Source organism: Moschus berezovskii, chromosome 7 (assembly GCF_049115385.1).
Source record: "Moschus berezovskii isolate FMDL1 chromosome 7, NW_MosBer_1.0, whole genome shotgun sequence".
In the NCBI taxonomy this organism is placed as follows: domain Eukaryota; kingdom Metazoa; phylum Chordata; class Mammalia; order Artiodactyla; family Moschidae; genus Moschus; species Moschus berezovskii.
In genome coordinates this window covers 56,163,444-56,181,044 of record NC_142466.1, presented here as the reverse complement: position 1 = coordinate 56,181,044, position 17,601 = coordinate 56,163,444, and the positions used below count along the sequence as shown (strand labels likewise).

General features: G+C 39.9%; 1 protein-coding gene across 1 annotated transcript in view; it reads right to left on the bottom strand.

Annotated features, from left to right (window-relative positions):
* The window catches only part of TMC1 (transmembrane channel like 1), a 182,042-nt gene that overhangs the window by 14,922 nt on the left and 149,519 nt on the right, over positions 1-17,601 (bottom strand). The window contains exons 15-16 of the mRNA XM_088837777.1: positions 12,549-12,677; positions 2,339-2,406 (exon numbers count right to left, since the gene is read on the bottom strand). Coding sequence (XP_088693903.1) covers positions 2,339-2,406; positions 12,549-12,677 — 197 coding nt within the window. The remainder of the gene's footprint in view (positions 1-2,338; positions 2,407-12,548; positions 12,678-17,601) is intronic.

The following is a 17,601-nucleotide window of genomic DNA, read 5'->3' as shown; positions in this document are numbered from 1 at the left end:
CAATACCACAGTTTAAAAGCATCAATTCTTCGTCACTAAGCTTTCTTTACAGACCAAATCTCACATCCATACATGACAACTAGAAAAACCATAGCTTGGATTAGATGGACCTTTGGCAGCAAAGTAATGTCTCTGCTTTATAACATGCTGTCTAGGTTGCTCATAGCTTTTCTTCCAAGGAGATGATACTGATCATATTAGCCAATTCATAACAAAATGGATTTTACCTATGATTGTTTGACAGTTGTTTATATCTGTGTAAATAGCCTTCACTACTCAGAAACTCCTAAAGCAGTTATTGAACGTCTCCAGTCACAAACCAGTGATACTGAACACAAAATCTCCATACTCTTTCAATTGTTTCTGTAGAAAATGGCCAAATTCAGGTATCAGCTCCTTACGCTTCATAAAATAGTGTGAGTACAAGGGAGCCTACTAAACTTGGACAACACACTCCCCACACCACACCCCTACCCTCTCACCAATGTTCTGGGAAGGAGGAAAAGACCGTTATACAAAGGGTTGACCCAAAAGTGAATGATAGTTTTTTGCTTCTAGAACTCTGGCAAGCATGTAAATGTCTTAAACACTCAAAAAACAGAATCACTTTCTAAAGTCCCCTTCAAACTAACCAGAAGCAACATTTGACCAATATCTGAAGGATGAATATAGAAAAAGTGATAGTGTAATCGTACTGTAAAGATTCTGATGATGGGTTTGCCAGAGAACTGAAGAGCATTTTTTTTTTTTTTTTGGATATTTAAGAATTTCAGTATGAATAATAGTGGACAAAAGAGTGGCAAAATTATAGGTGAAACCAATCAGGGCACAATTATAAGAGCTTTGCTCACAATGACAACAAATTTCTAGGTCAATCTGCTGTCTTTACTATGAAAGCACAGGAGAGAGACATGCAGCATATGTCTGTACAAATGGTGCCCACCAGGCCTGAGGGATTTATGACACTCTGCATAAGAGCCAAGGAATTTTAAAACTGGTAGAAGGCAGTGGATTCCCATTACCCCAACAGCAGTGTTAGCCATTTTCTGCCGTGACAGCAGAATCCCCTACAGGAGATAAAAGATCAGAAGGTGAGCCCTTTGCTCTCTCTGTAGACAGTCACACGTTGAGCCACCTTGACTTTCTGCTCTGCCTGGAGAAGGATGCCTTTCACTCCTTAATGACTCTAGACATATGAGCCATAAATAATGTGTAAAACTTGGAAAGCAAGAGAACAGGAATCCCATTTTTAAACATACCTCACAATAGAGAAGAGGATCTCTTTATAGTCTTCTCTTCACAGGGCTTGACCTAGTGAGACCCAGGAATTTGACGGGCCCCAACACAGGGTGATGGAACCCTAGAATCTAGTCTTTAGTTTATTTAAGCAAGATCATTTTAACATTTGCAGAGAGGTCTGCTTTCACCAAGGTTTAACAATTCAGACTAGTCGTGGTTGTAGGAGTTGAGTAATAAATGAAGCTCATGCAAAACTGACTCCAGTAACTAGCATATGTACTTAGGACAATGGTGTGATCACTGGCACGATATTTGTCCTGTGTCAGTGGGATAAGGAAGCTCAGTTATAACTGATTTTTGGTTGATATGTGTTAGTTAATTGTGACAGATTTTTAAGACACATGGTCCCCAGATGAATTTCCTGCTATGATTCAATTTTTATAGTCAAAGTGTTTTCTACTGTATCAACTCATCTTAACTTGTCAGGATTTACAGTGAAAATGCTTTCATTTAATAAAAGATATGACAATCCTTTGTACAGCAGAAGAAATAATTTTGATATGCAAATGTCCCCATGAAACAAGTTACCAAAAAAAAAAAATCATATTTCTATTAAACCTTCCTAAAACATGTGTCTCATCTCTATCAAGTGTTGAATTCGGTGAGGTAATATTTTTTTAAAGTAGCTATAAATTCCATTTAAAATATATTCAATAATGACCACAAGTAAGTTTCTCAGAAAGGTCTTATATTAATTTCTTTCGTTCTTAACATGCAGTCATGGGATCATTAACCTTTCACTGTGAGATCCTAGTGTCATAAGACATAAAACTATAAAAAGCATTCAAATAATCTAGAAGCCAGAACCTAGACTCCCAGTATTTGATGAAAAAGTGCTCTGCAAAACAGGCAGATGCCATATAGAATTAAGACTTCAGATCTGGGCAGAAAAGTAAACTCTACATAGCCATTCACTCTGAAAAACAAATGCTGAGTTAGGCACTGATTGTAGACTTCTCTGACACCAGGCTACAGTGCTTTGTGCAATAATGATCTTGCAGGCTCATTTCAAGTGATGAATTGTCCACAGTTGGCTTACCAGATCATTCCTTGATTGAAGATCAGAGCAAGGACATTGCCGCTGATGTCAAACTCAGTGTATGAAGGCTAGAGGCGATAGATATTCACATATGGATTAGCATCTCAAATGGCAAAAATTGAAAGGCAAGTTTTTCATATTTTTATATAGGTATGATTAGACTCTCAACTCCTTTCTAGAAGCAACAACAGCAGAATAATCAATATAATAAATAATTAGCAATAAATAAAATAAGGTATCCTTTTTAACATCCAAGACTCATTTTTTAAATGCTATTGGTTGATTCTGTGGAAGTGTGGTGAGATAGGATCTCATACGTTGCTGGCAAAGGTAAAACTTGGCGTACGTTTATAAAAAATGATTTGACAATATCTGATTTTGTTTGACCCTGTAAATTTACTTCCAGAAATTTGTTTTAACAAATTAATCCTAAATGCTGACAAATTTTAAGAAGCAGAGATGAAACCATCTAAATGTCCAACATTGGCTAAGTTAAATACAGTATAACTATGCTATGATATATATTGCAGCTAATTACAATCACTGTTGGAAGGATATTTACATACCCAAGAGAAAACTATGCTCTAAGGTTAAACAAAAAATATGTAAACATTATTTTTTAAACTCAATACAGAACTATGCATAAAGAAAAAACTTAAAAGTATCAGTATATTAATAGTTATTATATGTAGGTGATGGATTATACCTTATTTTCTTAAGTTTTACATACTTAAAATACTTTTTAACAAAAAATGTGAATTTCTTTTACAATTAAAAAAAGAGCTAGAAATACAACAAAGTTAAAGAAGTTATTCAACTCAATGTCCAGTGTTCATATCCTGGATAATACCATCATGTTCAGGGCAGACATGACCAACGGGAAGTGAGCTGGGCATCTCAGCCCAAAGGCTTCCTAGTGACACATTAGGCATCTTAGAAGGAAAACTCTACCCATGGAGTAATGCTAGTTAGCCACAATAAAGCTGGCTCTATTTAATTTGATATATGGAATAATCAATCAGGAAATTGACTAACTGGTAACAAGAGAAGAAGAGAACAGCAAAAAATATAAAGTGAGAGGACCACGACGACAGAGTAATAGAGTGGCAGGACCCGATTACTGCCCCAGATCCTGACATCGGGAGAAGTGGCTTCAGACCATGTGTATCCTCATAATAACTTCCTTCTCAGCACACACACACACACACACACACACACACACACGCACACGCACACAGAGATAACCTGAGAGTGTCTCAGTTCTTCTTAAACCCGAGTCCAAAAATATGTTTGTAAGAAGACAGAATAGGTCTCTGATTTGGAACCCCAACAAATCTTTCACAAATTTTGAACACTCTGCCTCAAGAATTCTTGAATCCAGGCATCAACTTTGTCACTTCCCCAAAGGCAGCAGTACTCTCCTAGTTAACTGAAAGATATGAACGAAGTGCCTCGTGACAGATTCAAGGAGTAAATCTGGCAAATCTGACATAACAAGAATGGTTAAATTGCAAGATATAATAATAATATGATACATGATGAAATAATAAATAACCCTATATATTTGGCAGAACGAAGATGACAGATGATTTCAAGGTAAGTTCACTAAAGATATTACTAAAGAATATACAAAGTGTTTCACTTAGTGTGCAGATGGAGAAGCTTAATGTAAGATGCAAAGAGGTTCAGTTGACAGTTTTTGTTCTAAAATCAACAACAAGAAAAGTATGGTTTTCATGGAAAAATGAAGACGAATTGCTTCTAATCTGGAGAAACGTTAGCTCTGAGTCTTTCTCTTTTTCAGGAGCCCTTTGCTCTGCATCAACTTCCCTTTTCTCCTGGAGCCCTGTGAGATCACAGAACACATATGACAAATGCTCAGTCGGTGGCCTGCACCATCTGTGGCCTTGAAACAGCTCTTCTCTGTGTCCATTTATGAATCAAACCTTCAACCTTGGCCTCTTTAGAAAAGTGTCAGATTTAGCCCACCAAACTGAAGAAAATGAAAAAAATTCAAACGTTCAGAAGTACATTTCTTTTATTTTCATAAGCACATAAACCTCTTAAAGGCCATTTGAGATGAGATATTTTTATAACCAAGTGACTAGAAAAGCACAAAGGACACACTAGGAACCCCTGGCTTCATACTGTGTGTGCAGCAGGGGCAGCTGAAGGAATGACATCTTTGATGCATAAATTAATTAACTCGATTCAGAAAAAGGGTAGAGGGCCCCTACTGCGCCAGCGGGTTTGTGGTACAGACACTCGCCTGGGATTCGGATCCTAGTAGGAGACTTTGCCTGCCGTTTCCTAGCTGGGTGAGCTGAGCCAGTCACTGATTAATTCAGGCCTCAGTTTCCTCACAGATAAATTGATGGAGTGAACTAGACCAGGGTTGGTGCATTATGGTTTAGGAGCCAAATCTGGCCACCACCAATTTTTGTGGATAAAGTTTTTTTTTAGAACATAGCTGCATCCATTCATTTGTATATTGCCTATAGCTGTTTGGGATGAAAACAGGAGTTTAATAGGTACAACAGAGACCATATCGTTTGATGCAAGGAAAATCACTCATTTTCCTCTATGACTACACTTATTCATGATACTCTCCCCACCCCCACTCCTGCAAACAAAGGGTTTCTCTCTGTAGACATCAACTGAATGTCACAATTTAACTCAGTTCAGACACTAACAGACTCCACAGGTTAAGGTCTCATTCCCACAAGACTCATTCATTGAAAGCTCAGGTTGTCATCTATGCTGACTAGAGATTCCCATGACTCCCTCCTCAAGTTTGATCATTTGCCAGAACAGCTCACAGGTCTCAGGAAAACTGTTTACTAGATTCAGTTCAGTTCAGTTCAGTTGCTCAGTCATGTCCGACTCTTTGCAATCCCATGAATCACAGCACGCCAGGCCTCCCTGTCCATCACCAACTGGTTTATTATAAAAGGATACAACTCAGGAATAGCAAGTTTAAAAAAAAAAGACGCAAGCGCAAGGTGCAGGGGAAAGAGTACAGTGTTTCTTTGCCTTCTCCAAGTGTACCCTCTTCCCAGCCCCTCAGTATATTCAGCAACCTGGAAGTTCTCCAAACCCCAAGGTTCAGAGATTTTTATGGAGACTTCATTACATGGACAAAACCAATCATTAACTCAGTTTCCAGCCTCTCTCCTTTCCCTGGTGGATAGGGGAATAAGATTGAAATCCCCAAGCTTCTAATTATAATCAGGTCTTTTGCTGACCAGCCTCCTATCCAGGAACCCACCAGGAGCTGCCTCATTGGAAAAAATAGTGCTTCTATCATACAAGATATCCAAAGGAATTTAGGAACTCTGCATCAAGAGTCAGGGCTAAAGACCAAATATAAGAATACAAGATGTTCTTAGCACCTTCAATGCTTAGTAAACTACAAAGATTTTAGGATCTCTGGCCAAAAACTGGGATGAAAACCAAAATATATTTCTTATTACATCACAATAACATACCTGCAGAAGTGAAAATACTTACTATGCAGTCTCTTACAGAGAAAGTTTGCTTACTTCTAGATCCCTTTCTAAGATCCCTTTCTAATCTAAAATCTGTTATTGATTGACTCAGTTATTAAAGAATTGCATCTCAAGGAGATCCAACCAGTCCAACCTAAAGGAGATCAGTCCTGGGTGTTCATTGGAAGGACTGATGTTGAAGCTGAAACTCCAATACTTTGCCTACCTCATGCGAAGAGTTGACTCACTGGAAAAGACCCTGATGCTGGGAGGGATTGGGGGCAGGAGGAGAAGGGGATGACAGAAAATGAGATGACTGGATGGCATCACCGACTCAATGGACATGAGTTTGGGTAAACTCCGGGAGTTGGTGATGGACAGGGAGGCCTGGCGTGCTGTGGTTCATGGCGTCACAAAGAGTCAGACACAACTGAGCGACTGACCTAAACTGAACTGAAGCACCTTAAAAATGGAATTTATATTCCATGTATTAAATTCAGAAATTCACACTCTAAAAACAGAACAAATGTACGAAAGCAAACACATACACACAGAGTGTGAAATCCAAGTCTCATTCTTTTCGAGGTGAATTTTTTTAAAATATGAGATAACATTATAGTTTCATTCTTAAGCCAATGCATTCATGAGTGTAAACCAATTTGCAAAGTTTGTCTCTAAAATATAAAAAGGTTAAAAGTAAATGATGCTTGAGGAAAAAAAAAAACAGGCTTTCTTGAAACCTGAGATAACAAAATGATTCAAATGGAATAAACGTAAAGAAGTCTCTAAGGGCTGCTCACCCATAATAAGATTTTTAGGAACTAGCAATAGGAGAACCTACTTGGATTTGGGTTGAGGTCCATAATAGTCAAGGAACTAGAAATCATCTTGCTTTATTTTTAGACCTTTTTTTGTGGTGGGCTAGGAGAAGGCAATGGCAAGCCACTCCAGTACTATTGCCTAGAAAATCCCGTGGATGGAGGAGCCTGGTAGGCTATAGTCCATGGGGTCGCTAAGGGTCGGACACGACTGAGCGACTTCACTTTCACTTTTTACTTTCACACATTGGAGAAGGAAATGGCAACCCACTCCAGTGTTCTTGCCTGGAGAATCCCAGGGACGGGGGAGCCTGGTGGGCTTCCGTCTATGGGGTCACACAGAGTTGGACACGACTGAAGTGACTTAGCAGCAGCAGAGTCAGTTAGCTACCCAGAAAGAAGACACATGGTGCTCACTGGACTAAAAAGTCTGAGAAAACCCATTCTCTCTCCGCAAGTTTAGTTATTTCTGGCAAATCATCAACCTCTGGATATTGTGAAATGAAATTCAGGATCTCAAAGGTAATTCTGTCATTGCAGTGACCTGCCTTTCTTCACACAAATCTCATTCCCCACAGCTGGAATCACCCTGCTGAGAGCGGCAGGCTGGCCTAGCCTAGGGCTCCGGGGCAATGGTATTCAATGGTGGTCCCCAGACCATCCACAGCATCAACACCTGGGAAATTCTTAGTAAATTCTCAGGCCCCACCCAGATCTACTGAATCAGAAACTCAGTGTTTTCATGTGCCTTCAGAGCACTCTGATATATGCTCAAATTTAAGAACTACTAACACAGGACAAATCCAAGCCTCATCTTCTAGGATAATTCAGCAACTCGGGGCTTTGTACTCTAACCCTCACTGCCTAAAGATAGACTGCATCCAGCCCAGCCTGTTCTTGTTCCTTTGCACATGTTCTCATCCCCTCACTGGGGACCCACGACTTCTTACTGACTCTTTATCATACCCTCTTCCCTGGACCCCTGAATAGTATCTCATTCCAAGATAATGAATATCTCCCTATCTCCTAATTCTACATCCCAACTCCTCCTGCTAATTCCATTCTACAGCAAGAAACCTGTCTAAGTATTTGAGTAACAAATGCCATGGATTGGCTCATGAATTAGTCATACTTTGGCAGAGTCCTTGATGTTTCTAGGGGTAAGCATTATAGCAAAAATTCAATATGATGAAAGGCTGGTTCATAGCTTTGAAGTCAATCAGCTGTGGGTTTCAGTCCTAGCTCCACCACTGACGAGTTAAATTGTCTTTGAGCAAATTATTAAGCATCTCTAATTCTCAGCTTACTGTAAAGGAGGAAAATAACTACTTCATAGTGTTGCTGGCATGATTATACAGAATAACATATGCATTTTGTAGCACATAATAAGCACTACATAAAAATATAATACAGTGTAATATAACTAGGAATATCCTCTGATGGTCTGTGAATCATACGTCTCTTATTTATAGGTAATCCATCTATGGGGTCACACAGAGTCGGACACGACTGAAGTGACTTAGCAGCAGCAGCAGTACTCCCTTCATCAGATCTCAGGGAAATCTCTCACATTTTCCACTTACATAAAGTGGAATTTAATGAGGACCACCTTAAAAATGTAACTTTAAACAACACACTGAGATTTTAATTTGATTGAATATACTCTTACCTCATGCCATATATTCAATCCATGTCTTCCTGGATGCTCTTTACTTACTTCATTGAAAAATGACAAGGATGGTGTCAACATAAATTAAAGTGAGGGTAGTGTTGAACCAGTATAGAAAATCCAGAGTTTACAAGAGGCCTCAGGGTGCTTTTGCTGAATCAGGGTGGTTAAAATTCTTTCTGTGAGCAAAGCATTCCATTTCCATGAGCCAGTGAACTCTTTAGAAACATTGAGAAACATCTGCTATGCTCAGAGAAGCCTTAGAGAAAGATTAACTTACATTACATGGTCTAATAGTCTGCTCCTAGCCAGTAATTTTCCTACCTCAATTCATCCTCATAGGTTTGCTGTGATGATACTTTGGCTGTGAATTTACAACTGGAAAAATATATAGGGTCACTTTAAACCCAATTTACTCAGATTTAATCAGTATGTTATTCAGTATACTAAACATAATGACTTTTCAAAAAAAAAAAAGCGAAAACTCTTCATTGTCCTTATTTATCCTCCGACTAAATAACTTAAGCAACTCACTTCAATTCACAGACTCTTGATTTCTTTTTTTGGGTAAAATAAAAGCATTATGACTTATTTTGTAAAAATTTCACCTAACCTTAGCGTTTTATGGATCTCTGAGTCTAATGGTGGAGTCTGCTGAGTTTACATTTTATAGAGGTTAATTGTTGTAGAAAAAGTGAATGTACTTTTTCAAAAATATCTTCTCTATGACTGGGCAATTCAATTTAGAGAAATTTCTCATAAGGAAATAATTTGTGCATACCACTATGATTTATCTATGGAGATATTTATCTGCATGGATATAAATGAATGTGATCACAATGTTTATTATAATAACAAACCATTAGGTACAATTAACTGACAACAAATAAAAAATAGCTAATTACAGTAAATTCGTATGTAGAATCACACACAGTCATTTAAAAATTATAAAAGACCAGTTAATAACATAGAGAAAGATAACCATTAGGTGAAAAACTCAAGTAACTAGTCAATAAGATACATGCTTATATGTATTTACAAAAATCTATAGTAAAACACATAAATCTACAGTACAAGTTTATCCATACCGAAATAAATATTAATACTCTACAATTCCATGAAGTAATGTCCTGAATGGTAGGATAACCTGTGATTTTTATTTTCATATTAAGTTTCTATTACCTTTTACAGACTTTTTAACAATGAACTGGTATTATTTTTAAAGTTCAGGAAAATAATTTCTTTAGTAGCAGAAATGGACATCTTTTCTCTTTCATGCCTGAAAGGATTCTTAAAAGCATCTCCTCTGCCCATCTCAGATTCTCCTTTGCTTCAAGACAGGTACTTTCTGGACTCATATTGCCAATCAGTAAGTCCAGAAGATCAGAGAAGCATTCTCATCGTTCTCTTCTTCACTAAAAGCAGCACCATTTTAGACTCTGCATCTCTAGCTGCACTGTTCATACTTGCTAGCTGCTGGGCCCTGCCTTCCATCAGTTCATCCACTGAGAATGCTTTCTTCCATTGCAATCTTTTGAAATTTTGATTCTTCTTCAAGATTTGCCTCAAATGTTCTTACTTCATCCTGTCTTTGCATTTCTATTGATCTCTCCCTCACCACCCCAACAGAAGTCATGGTGTCTCCAATGTGCAATTACATTGTTAACAGCAAGCAATTACATGTCCTACTCTGCTGACAAGGGAAGCTTGTAGCAGAGTGTGAAGAATTGGTGAATGAATATTTCACTGAAAGAGGCCAGTATCCTCAGCTCCTGCCAGTTTCTCCAGCGTGGGAATATGGGCCTTTCAGTACATCAGGAAAAATAAGAAATCCGTATTTTTTAAATGTAAAGCTCCAAGCTTTAAAATATTAGCTCATTTTTAAAAAAGGAAACAATACTGCAGACCAGAATGAAAATATCTGTCAGCTGAATCTAGCCTGCAAGCCCACATTTGCAACTTCTCCTTAGGCTTACAACTTTTACAACTCTGTATCCTCTTATCAGCTGGCACAGAGGTTTGCTCATGATAGTTTGTGACTAGCAGGCACTCAGCTCTGTAAACTATCCACCTGGTGGGTCAGTGATAATAAAACCCATATCAAAGATCCAGCATCCAACCTTAATGTTTCAAAACTTGTTTCACTGCTGAGTTTCTCTCTGATGAGCCTTCCAAAGGTAACATGGAAGAAAATTCACTCGCTGTGACCTCAAACAGGAATTTGTCTGTTTTTCTATACTTCATATTAACCCAAGAGCACCATCAGCACTCAATAAATAATAAATTAGTCATTTAATTACAGCTTTTATGCATCCAGGTCATGTTATATTGACTTCATATTTGAAACAAAATTTTCTAGCACTTAAGAAGAAAAAAAAGAAGAAAAAGTCAGGGATAAAAGGCAAGCATAAGCTGAGTGATGGTCTAAGAAAGAAATGGCAATTTTTATGCCTGCTTCAGAAAAACTGAATCAAGCCAGGAAAATAGAAATGAAACCAAGCCAGCTGAATACTTCACAGCGGAGAAATGAAACCAAGCCAGCTGAATACTTCACAGCGGAGAACGGGGAAACAACACAAGAGCATTCTGGATCTATAGCATTACCTCACCATCGTCTACCAAACAACATGACCTGGCTCCTCCAAGAAGCACTTTCCGGAAGAAAGACAGAGATGACTTCATAAAAGGTACAGTCTCAAAGTCAGGAAGAGGATTTAGCCTGGAGTCTTGAAAATAGTTCTGAATATAGGACTTGACCAGAAACTAGAGGGCATGAGACAAGAAGAAGACCAGCAGGGAAGAATATCCCTTCACTGGGGAGAAGAGAAGCATCATTAGATCAAGAATACTAGGGCAGAACTTGACTCCAGGGCACATCCCTGGAAGCAAGCAGAGTTCTGTCAGCAGACAGTGTTGCCTTAATGGTGCTGAAATGTGGAGGTTCAACACTGAGTCAGCCAGGGAAAATAACTCCTGCGATGTGACAAGCACAGCTCAAAGCATGAGGTCAAGGCCTCTGTTTTGAGAAAGCTTTCATTCCAACAGAGGGAGACAGATAATAAGCACTTTCAAAACAGAAGACATCAAGTAGTTATACAATGTATAAAGAAAATAAAACTGTGCTGAAACAGAGAGTGCCTGATGGGCCACCTTAGATTGGAAGGTCAGAGAAAAGTTTGAAGGAGGTGACTTAGCTGAGTCCTTAATGACAAGAATCAGTCCTGGCAAATTCTAGGAAACTGCACCCCCAGAAGGAAGAACATCTAGGGCAGATGCAAGGAGCATCTGTGTTTGAGCATAACAAAGAATCCCAATGTTTATGGATTTTACAAAGCAAGAGCAAAAGTGGTAGGAGATGAGTTCAGAAGGGAAAAAAGCAGAAGATCACAAAGGGTATCGATGGCCCTGGACAGAGATTCAGATTAATTCTAAATATTTAGAAACCGCTGGAAATACTTGAGCAAATCAGTACTATCAATTCCTCAGGTCCTGTTTCCCAAGATAACAGTTTCATGTGCAAAAGGAGGACACAGAGATATGTGTTCTGCTACTGCTCTCAAACTTTGTGGGGGGATCTGGCGTTGAACAAAGACAGGAGTTAATGATGGAATCAACACTAGTGGGACATAGAGAAAGCTGTGCTGTTGCTATGGGGAAGCAAACCCACTCGCTAGAATTCTACCCCACCACTTACCAAAGCCCTAGCAGCACCCTGAGCCTTTCACAGCCCCATGCTGTGTCTCTGCTAAGCGCTTATTAGACCGTGAGCTTTATGAAGCAAGCAGCATATTCACTGATGCCTGCATCCCTCAACATACTGCACAGTGATACACTTGATAAGTGTCCAGGAGTTTGCTCAGTAGAATTCAAAGAAATTAACAGAAAATGTACAGTTGATACTACTCATCTTGCCCTGCTTCTAGAAATGGCAGCAGACTTCACGGGGAGGGTGCAGACTGTGGGCCCAAGATTTACTGAGTTCATCAATTTAACAGATAGGTTGAAATCACTGCTTTAGCCACCTATAATTTTACTAGAATCTAATTTTGTTAGACTACCGCAAGCCATGATATTCAAGTCTTATCTCCTTCTGAATTAAAACTGACCTCATTGGTCTGTGCTTATTGACATCTGAAAGACCATCCTACCTCCTAATTCTTCTTCTTGCACAGTATGTGTAAATGATGAGTCACAGAGGAATGATCTGATAAGAGAAAGATGAATATCACACTTACATATCCGTATTCCAAATCCCAGCACCAGCAGTAGTTGCAAAACCTCACAAAACATGCTCGAAGAAAGTCCCCAATGAGAATTGTGACATAGGTGGTCAGAACATCAGAAACAGTCAGTCGCACAAATTCCTGTTGAAATAGTACGTGTATTAAAACAAGCATTTCTCCCTTCATGTGGTCCTAAAGTTGACATCAAATTTATCATGTTTTCTAAACAGTATTAACTTGAAACTGCAACTAATGATAAAGAAGCTAGTTAGGCATATTGAGCCAGTGAAAAATGTTTCACCCTTATTTTATTAGTTTAAAAAAATTATTTCCTGAGCCCAAACCACTAAATCAAAAGTCTTTCTATTGAGAAACTTTTATAAGCCTGATACAAGAACACAAAACAGGGAAGTACTGACAACATGGAAATTTAGCAGTTTAATCTGACAAGCAGCGCTATTTATAAAATTAAAAGACAAACTTGTAAAAAGTACTTGTGGCATATATGATAGAAGACCAGTTTTTCTAACACGTTAAAAACTTTTATAAATCAGTGCAATAGATGGGCAATTCAATAAGGAAAAGAATGGCAAATGGCACATATAAAAAATAAGAAAATATACAGTTAATTAAAACATTCAAAAGTACCTAATTCCTTATAAAAATAAAAAGGACTTAATTCCTTATAAAAATACAGTTGTTAATTTACACAGTGATAAATATTTTAAAACCCGTGCTCTTCCATATTGATGAGAGTGGAGTGAAACAGGCACTGTCATAAACTGATGTGGTGCATCATTTGGGGTGGGGGGAAGCAGGACTTTTGTGAAGATCCATCCCATTGTAAGTGTGTGGAATTTGATCAGGAAAATCCACTTCTAGAAATGTATCTATGGCAAGTGTCAATCTATACATATAATTATGAAAGCATTGTTTTTCCCAGATCAAAACTGGAAACAATTTAAATACACTCAGTTCATTCAGTTCAGTTCAGTCGCTCAGTCCTGACCTACTCTTCGCGACCCCATGAATAACAGCACGCCAGGCCTCTCTGTCCATCACCAACACCCGGAGTTCACTCAAACTCATGTCCATCGAGTCGGTGATGACATCCAGCCATCTCATTCTCTGTCGTCCCCGTCTCCTCCCACACCCAATCCCTCCCAGCATCAGAGTCTTTTCCAGTGAGTCAATTCGTCGCATGAGGTGGCCAAAGTATTGGTGTTTCAGCTTTAGCATCAGTCCTTCCAATGAACACCCAGGATCGATCTCCTTTAGAATGGACTGGTTGGATCTCCTTGCAGTACAAGGGACTCTCAAGAGTCTTCTCCAGCACCACAGTTCAAAAGCATCATTTCTTCAGCGATCAGCTTTCTTTATAGTCCAACTCTCACATCCATACATGACCACTGGAAAAACCATAGCCTTGACTAGATGGACCTTGGTTGGCAAAGTAATATCTCTGCTTTTCAATATGCTACCTAGGTTGGTCATAACTTTCCTTCCAAGGAGTAAGCGTCTTTTAATTTCATGGCTGCAATCACCTTCTGCAGTGAAATTAGAGCCCCCCAAAATAAGTCTGACACTGTTTCCACTGTTTCCCCATCTATTTCCCATGAAGTGATGGGACCAGATGCCATGATCTTTGTTTTCTGAATGCTGAGCTTCAAGCCATCCTTTTCACTCTCCTCTTTCACTTTCATCAAGAGGCTTTTGAGTTCCTCTTCACTTTCTCCAAAGAATAGCAAGAAGAGATAAGAAAGCCTTCCTCAGTGATCAATGCAAAGAAATAGAGGAAAACAACAGAATAGGAAAAACAAGAGACCACTTCAAGAAAATTAGAGATTCCAAGGGAACATTTCATGCAAAGATGGGCTTGATAAAGGACAGAAATGGTATGGACCTAACAGAAGCAGAAGATATTAAGAAGAGGTGGCAGGAATACACAGAAGAACTATACAAAAAAGATCTTCACGACCAAGATAGTCACAATAACGTGATCACTGACCTAGAGCCAGACATCTTGGAATGTGAAGTCAAGTGGGCCTTAGAAAGCATCACTACGAACAAAGCTAGTGGAGGTGATGGAATTCCAGTGGAGCTATTTCAAGTCTTGAAAGATGATGCTGTGAAAGTGCTGCACTCAATATGCCAGCAGATTTGGAAAACTCAGCAGTGGCCACAGGACTGGAAGAGGTCAGTCTTCATTCCAATCCCAAAGAAAGGCAATGTCAAAGAATGCTCAAACTACCTCACAATTGCACTCATCTCACACGCTAGTAAACTCATGCTCAAAATTCTCCAAGCCAGACTTCAGCAGTATGTAAACCGTGAACTCCCAGATGTTCAAGCAGGTTTTAGAAAAGGCAGAGGCACCAGAGATCAAATTGACAACATCCGCTGGATCATGGAGAAAGCAAGAGAGTTTCAGAAAAACATCTATTTCTGCTTCATTGACTATGCCAAAGCCTTTGACTGTGTCGATCACAATAAACTGTGGAACATTCTGAAAGAGATGGGAATACCAGACCACCTGACCTGCCTCTTGAGAAACCTGTATGCAGGTCAGGAAGCAACAGTTAGAACTGGACATGGAACAACAGACTGGTTCCAAATAGGAAAAGGTGTACGTCAAGGTTGTATATTGTCACCCTGCTTATTTAACTTATATGCAGAGTACATCATGAGGAACGCTGGACTGGAAGAAGCACAAGTTGGAATCAAGATTGCTGGGAGAAATATCAATAACCTCAGATATGCAGATGACACTACCCTTATGGCAGAAAGTGAAGAGGAACTCAAAAGCCTCTTGATGAAAGTGAAAGAGGAGAGTGACAAGGTTGGCTTGAAGCTCAACATTCAGAAAACAAAGATCTGGTCCCATCACTTCATGGGAAATCGATGGAAAAACAGTGGAAACAGTGTCAGACTTTATTTTTTTGGGCTCCAAAATCACTGCAGATGCTGATTGCAGCCATGAAATTAAAAGACGCTTGCTCCTTGGAAGGAAAGTTATGACCAACCTTGATAGTATATTAAAAAGCAGAGACATTACTTTGCCAACCAAGGTCCGTCTAGTCAAGGCTATGGTTTTTCCCGTGGTCATGTATGGATGTGAGAGTTGGACTGTGAAGAAAGCTGATCGCCGAAGAATCAATGCTTTTGAACTGTGGTGTTGGAGAAGACTCTTGAGAGTCCCTTATACTGCAAGGAGATCCAACCAGTCCATTCTAAAGGAGATCAATCCTGGGTGTTCATTGGAGGGACTGATGCTAAAGCTGAAACTGCAATACTTTGGCCACCTCATGCGGAGAGTTGACTCACTGGAAAAGACTCTGATGCTGGGAGGGATTGGGGGCGGGAGGAGAAGGGGACGACGGAGAATGAGATGGCTGGATGGCATCACCGACTCTGTGGACATGAGTTTGAGTGAACTCCGGGAGTTGGTGATGGACAGGGAGGCCTGGCGTGCTGTGATTCATGGGGTCGCGGAGAGTCGAACACGACTGAGCGACTGAACTGAACTCACTTTCTGCCATAAGGGTGGTGTCATCTGCATATCTGAGGTTATTAATATTTCTCCCAGCAATCTTGATTCCAGCTTGTGCTTCTTCCAGCCCAGCTTCCTCATGATGTACTCTGCATATAAGTTAAATAATCAGGGTGACAATATACAACCTTGACATACTCCTTTTCCCATTTGGAACCAGTCTGCTGTTCCATGTCCAGTTCTAACTGTTGCTTCCTGACCTTCATACAGGTTTCTCAAGAGGCAGGTCAGGTGGTCTGGGATTCCCATCTCTTTCAGAATGTTCCACAGTTTATTGTGATTCACACAGTCAAAGGCTTTGGCATAGTCAATGAAGCAGAAATAGTTGTTTTTTTTTAACTCTCTTGCTTTCTCCATGATCCAGCGGATGTTGACAATTTGATCTCTGGTGCTTCTGCCTTTTCTAAAACCTGCTTGAACATCTGGAAGTTCACGTTTCACATATTGCTGAAGTCTGGCTTGGAGAATTTTGAGCATGAGTTTACCAGCGTGTGAGATGAGTGCAATTGTGCGGTAGTTTGAGCATTCTTTGGCATTGCCTTTCTTTGGGATTGGAATGAAGACTGACCTTTTCCAGTCCTGTGGCCACTGCTGAGTTTTCCAACTTTGCTGGCATACTGCAGACGTGACACACGGCAGCCTCGGTGGCGCAGACGCGAGACACGCCGGCCCAGCCGCTACCGACCACGCGCAGAAGCGTCGCTGAGAGGAGCTATCCCACGCCCGAGGTCAGGAGGGGCAGCCTTGAGGAGATACTCCTCGTCCAAGGTAAGGTGTAGCGGCTGCACTCTGCTGGAGCAGCCATGAAGAGATACCCCACGACCAAGGTAAGAGAAACCCAAATAAGACGGTAGGTATTCCAAGGGGGCATCAGAGGGCAGACACACTGAAATCATAATCACAGAAAACTAGTCGATCTGATCACACGGATCACAGCCCTGTCTAACTCAATGAAACTAAGCCATGCCGTGTGGGGCCACCCAAGACGGACAGACGGGTCATGGTGGAGAGGTCTGACAGAATGTGGTCCACTGGAGAAGGGAATGGCAAACTACTTCAGTATACTTACCTTGAGAACCCCATGAACAGTATCAAAAAAAATACACTCAAGAGGAAATAAAATAAAAATGGGTGTGCACACAATGAAATACTGTGAGCTCTTAAAAAACAAATGCCACTGTGATTAACAATATAAACATTTACTAAAAACCACTGAATTCTGTACTTTAAAGTCCATGCAACTTTCTCAGACAGCATGCACTGAATTCTTGTAGTGCTTTGTTGACAATATAAAATTGTAAATGTTATCAGTCAGTTCAGTGGCTCAATCATGTCTGACTCTCTGAGACTCAATGGACTACAGGACGCCAACTTCCCTGCTCATCACCAACTCCCTGAGTTTACTCAAACTCATGTCCATCGAGCCGGTGATGCAATCTAACCATCTCATCCTCTGTCCTCCCTTTCTCCTTCTGCCTTGAATCTTTCCCAGAATCAGGGTTTTTTCAAATGAGT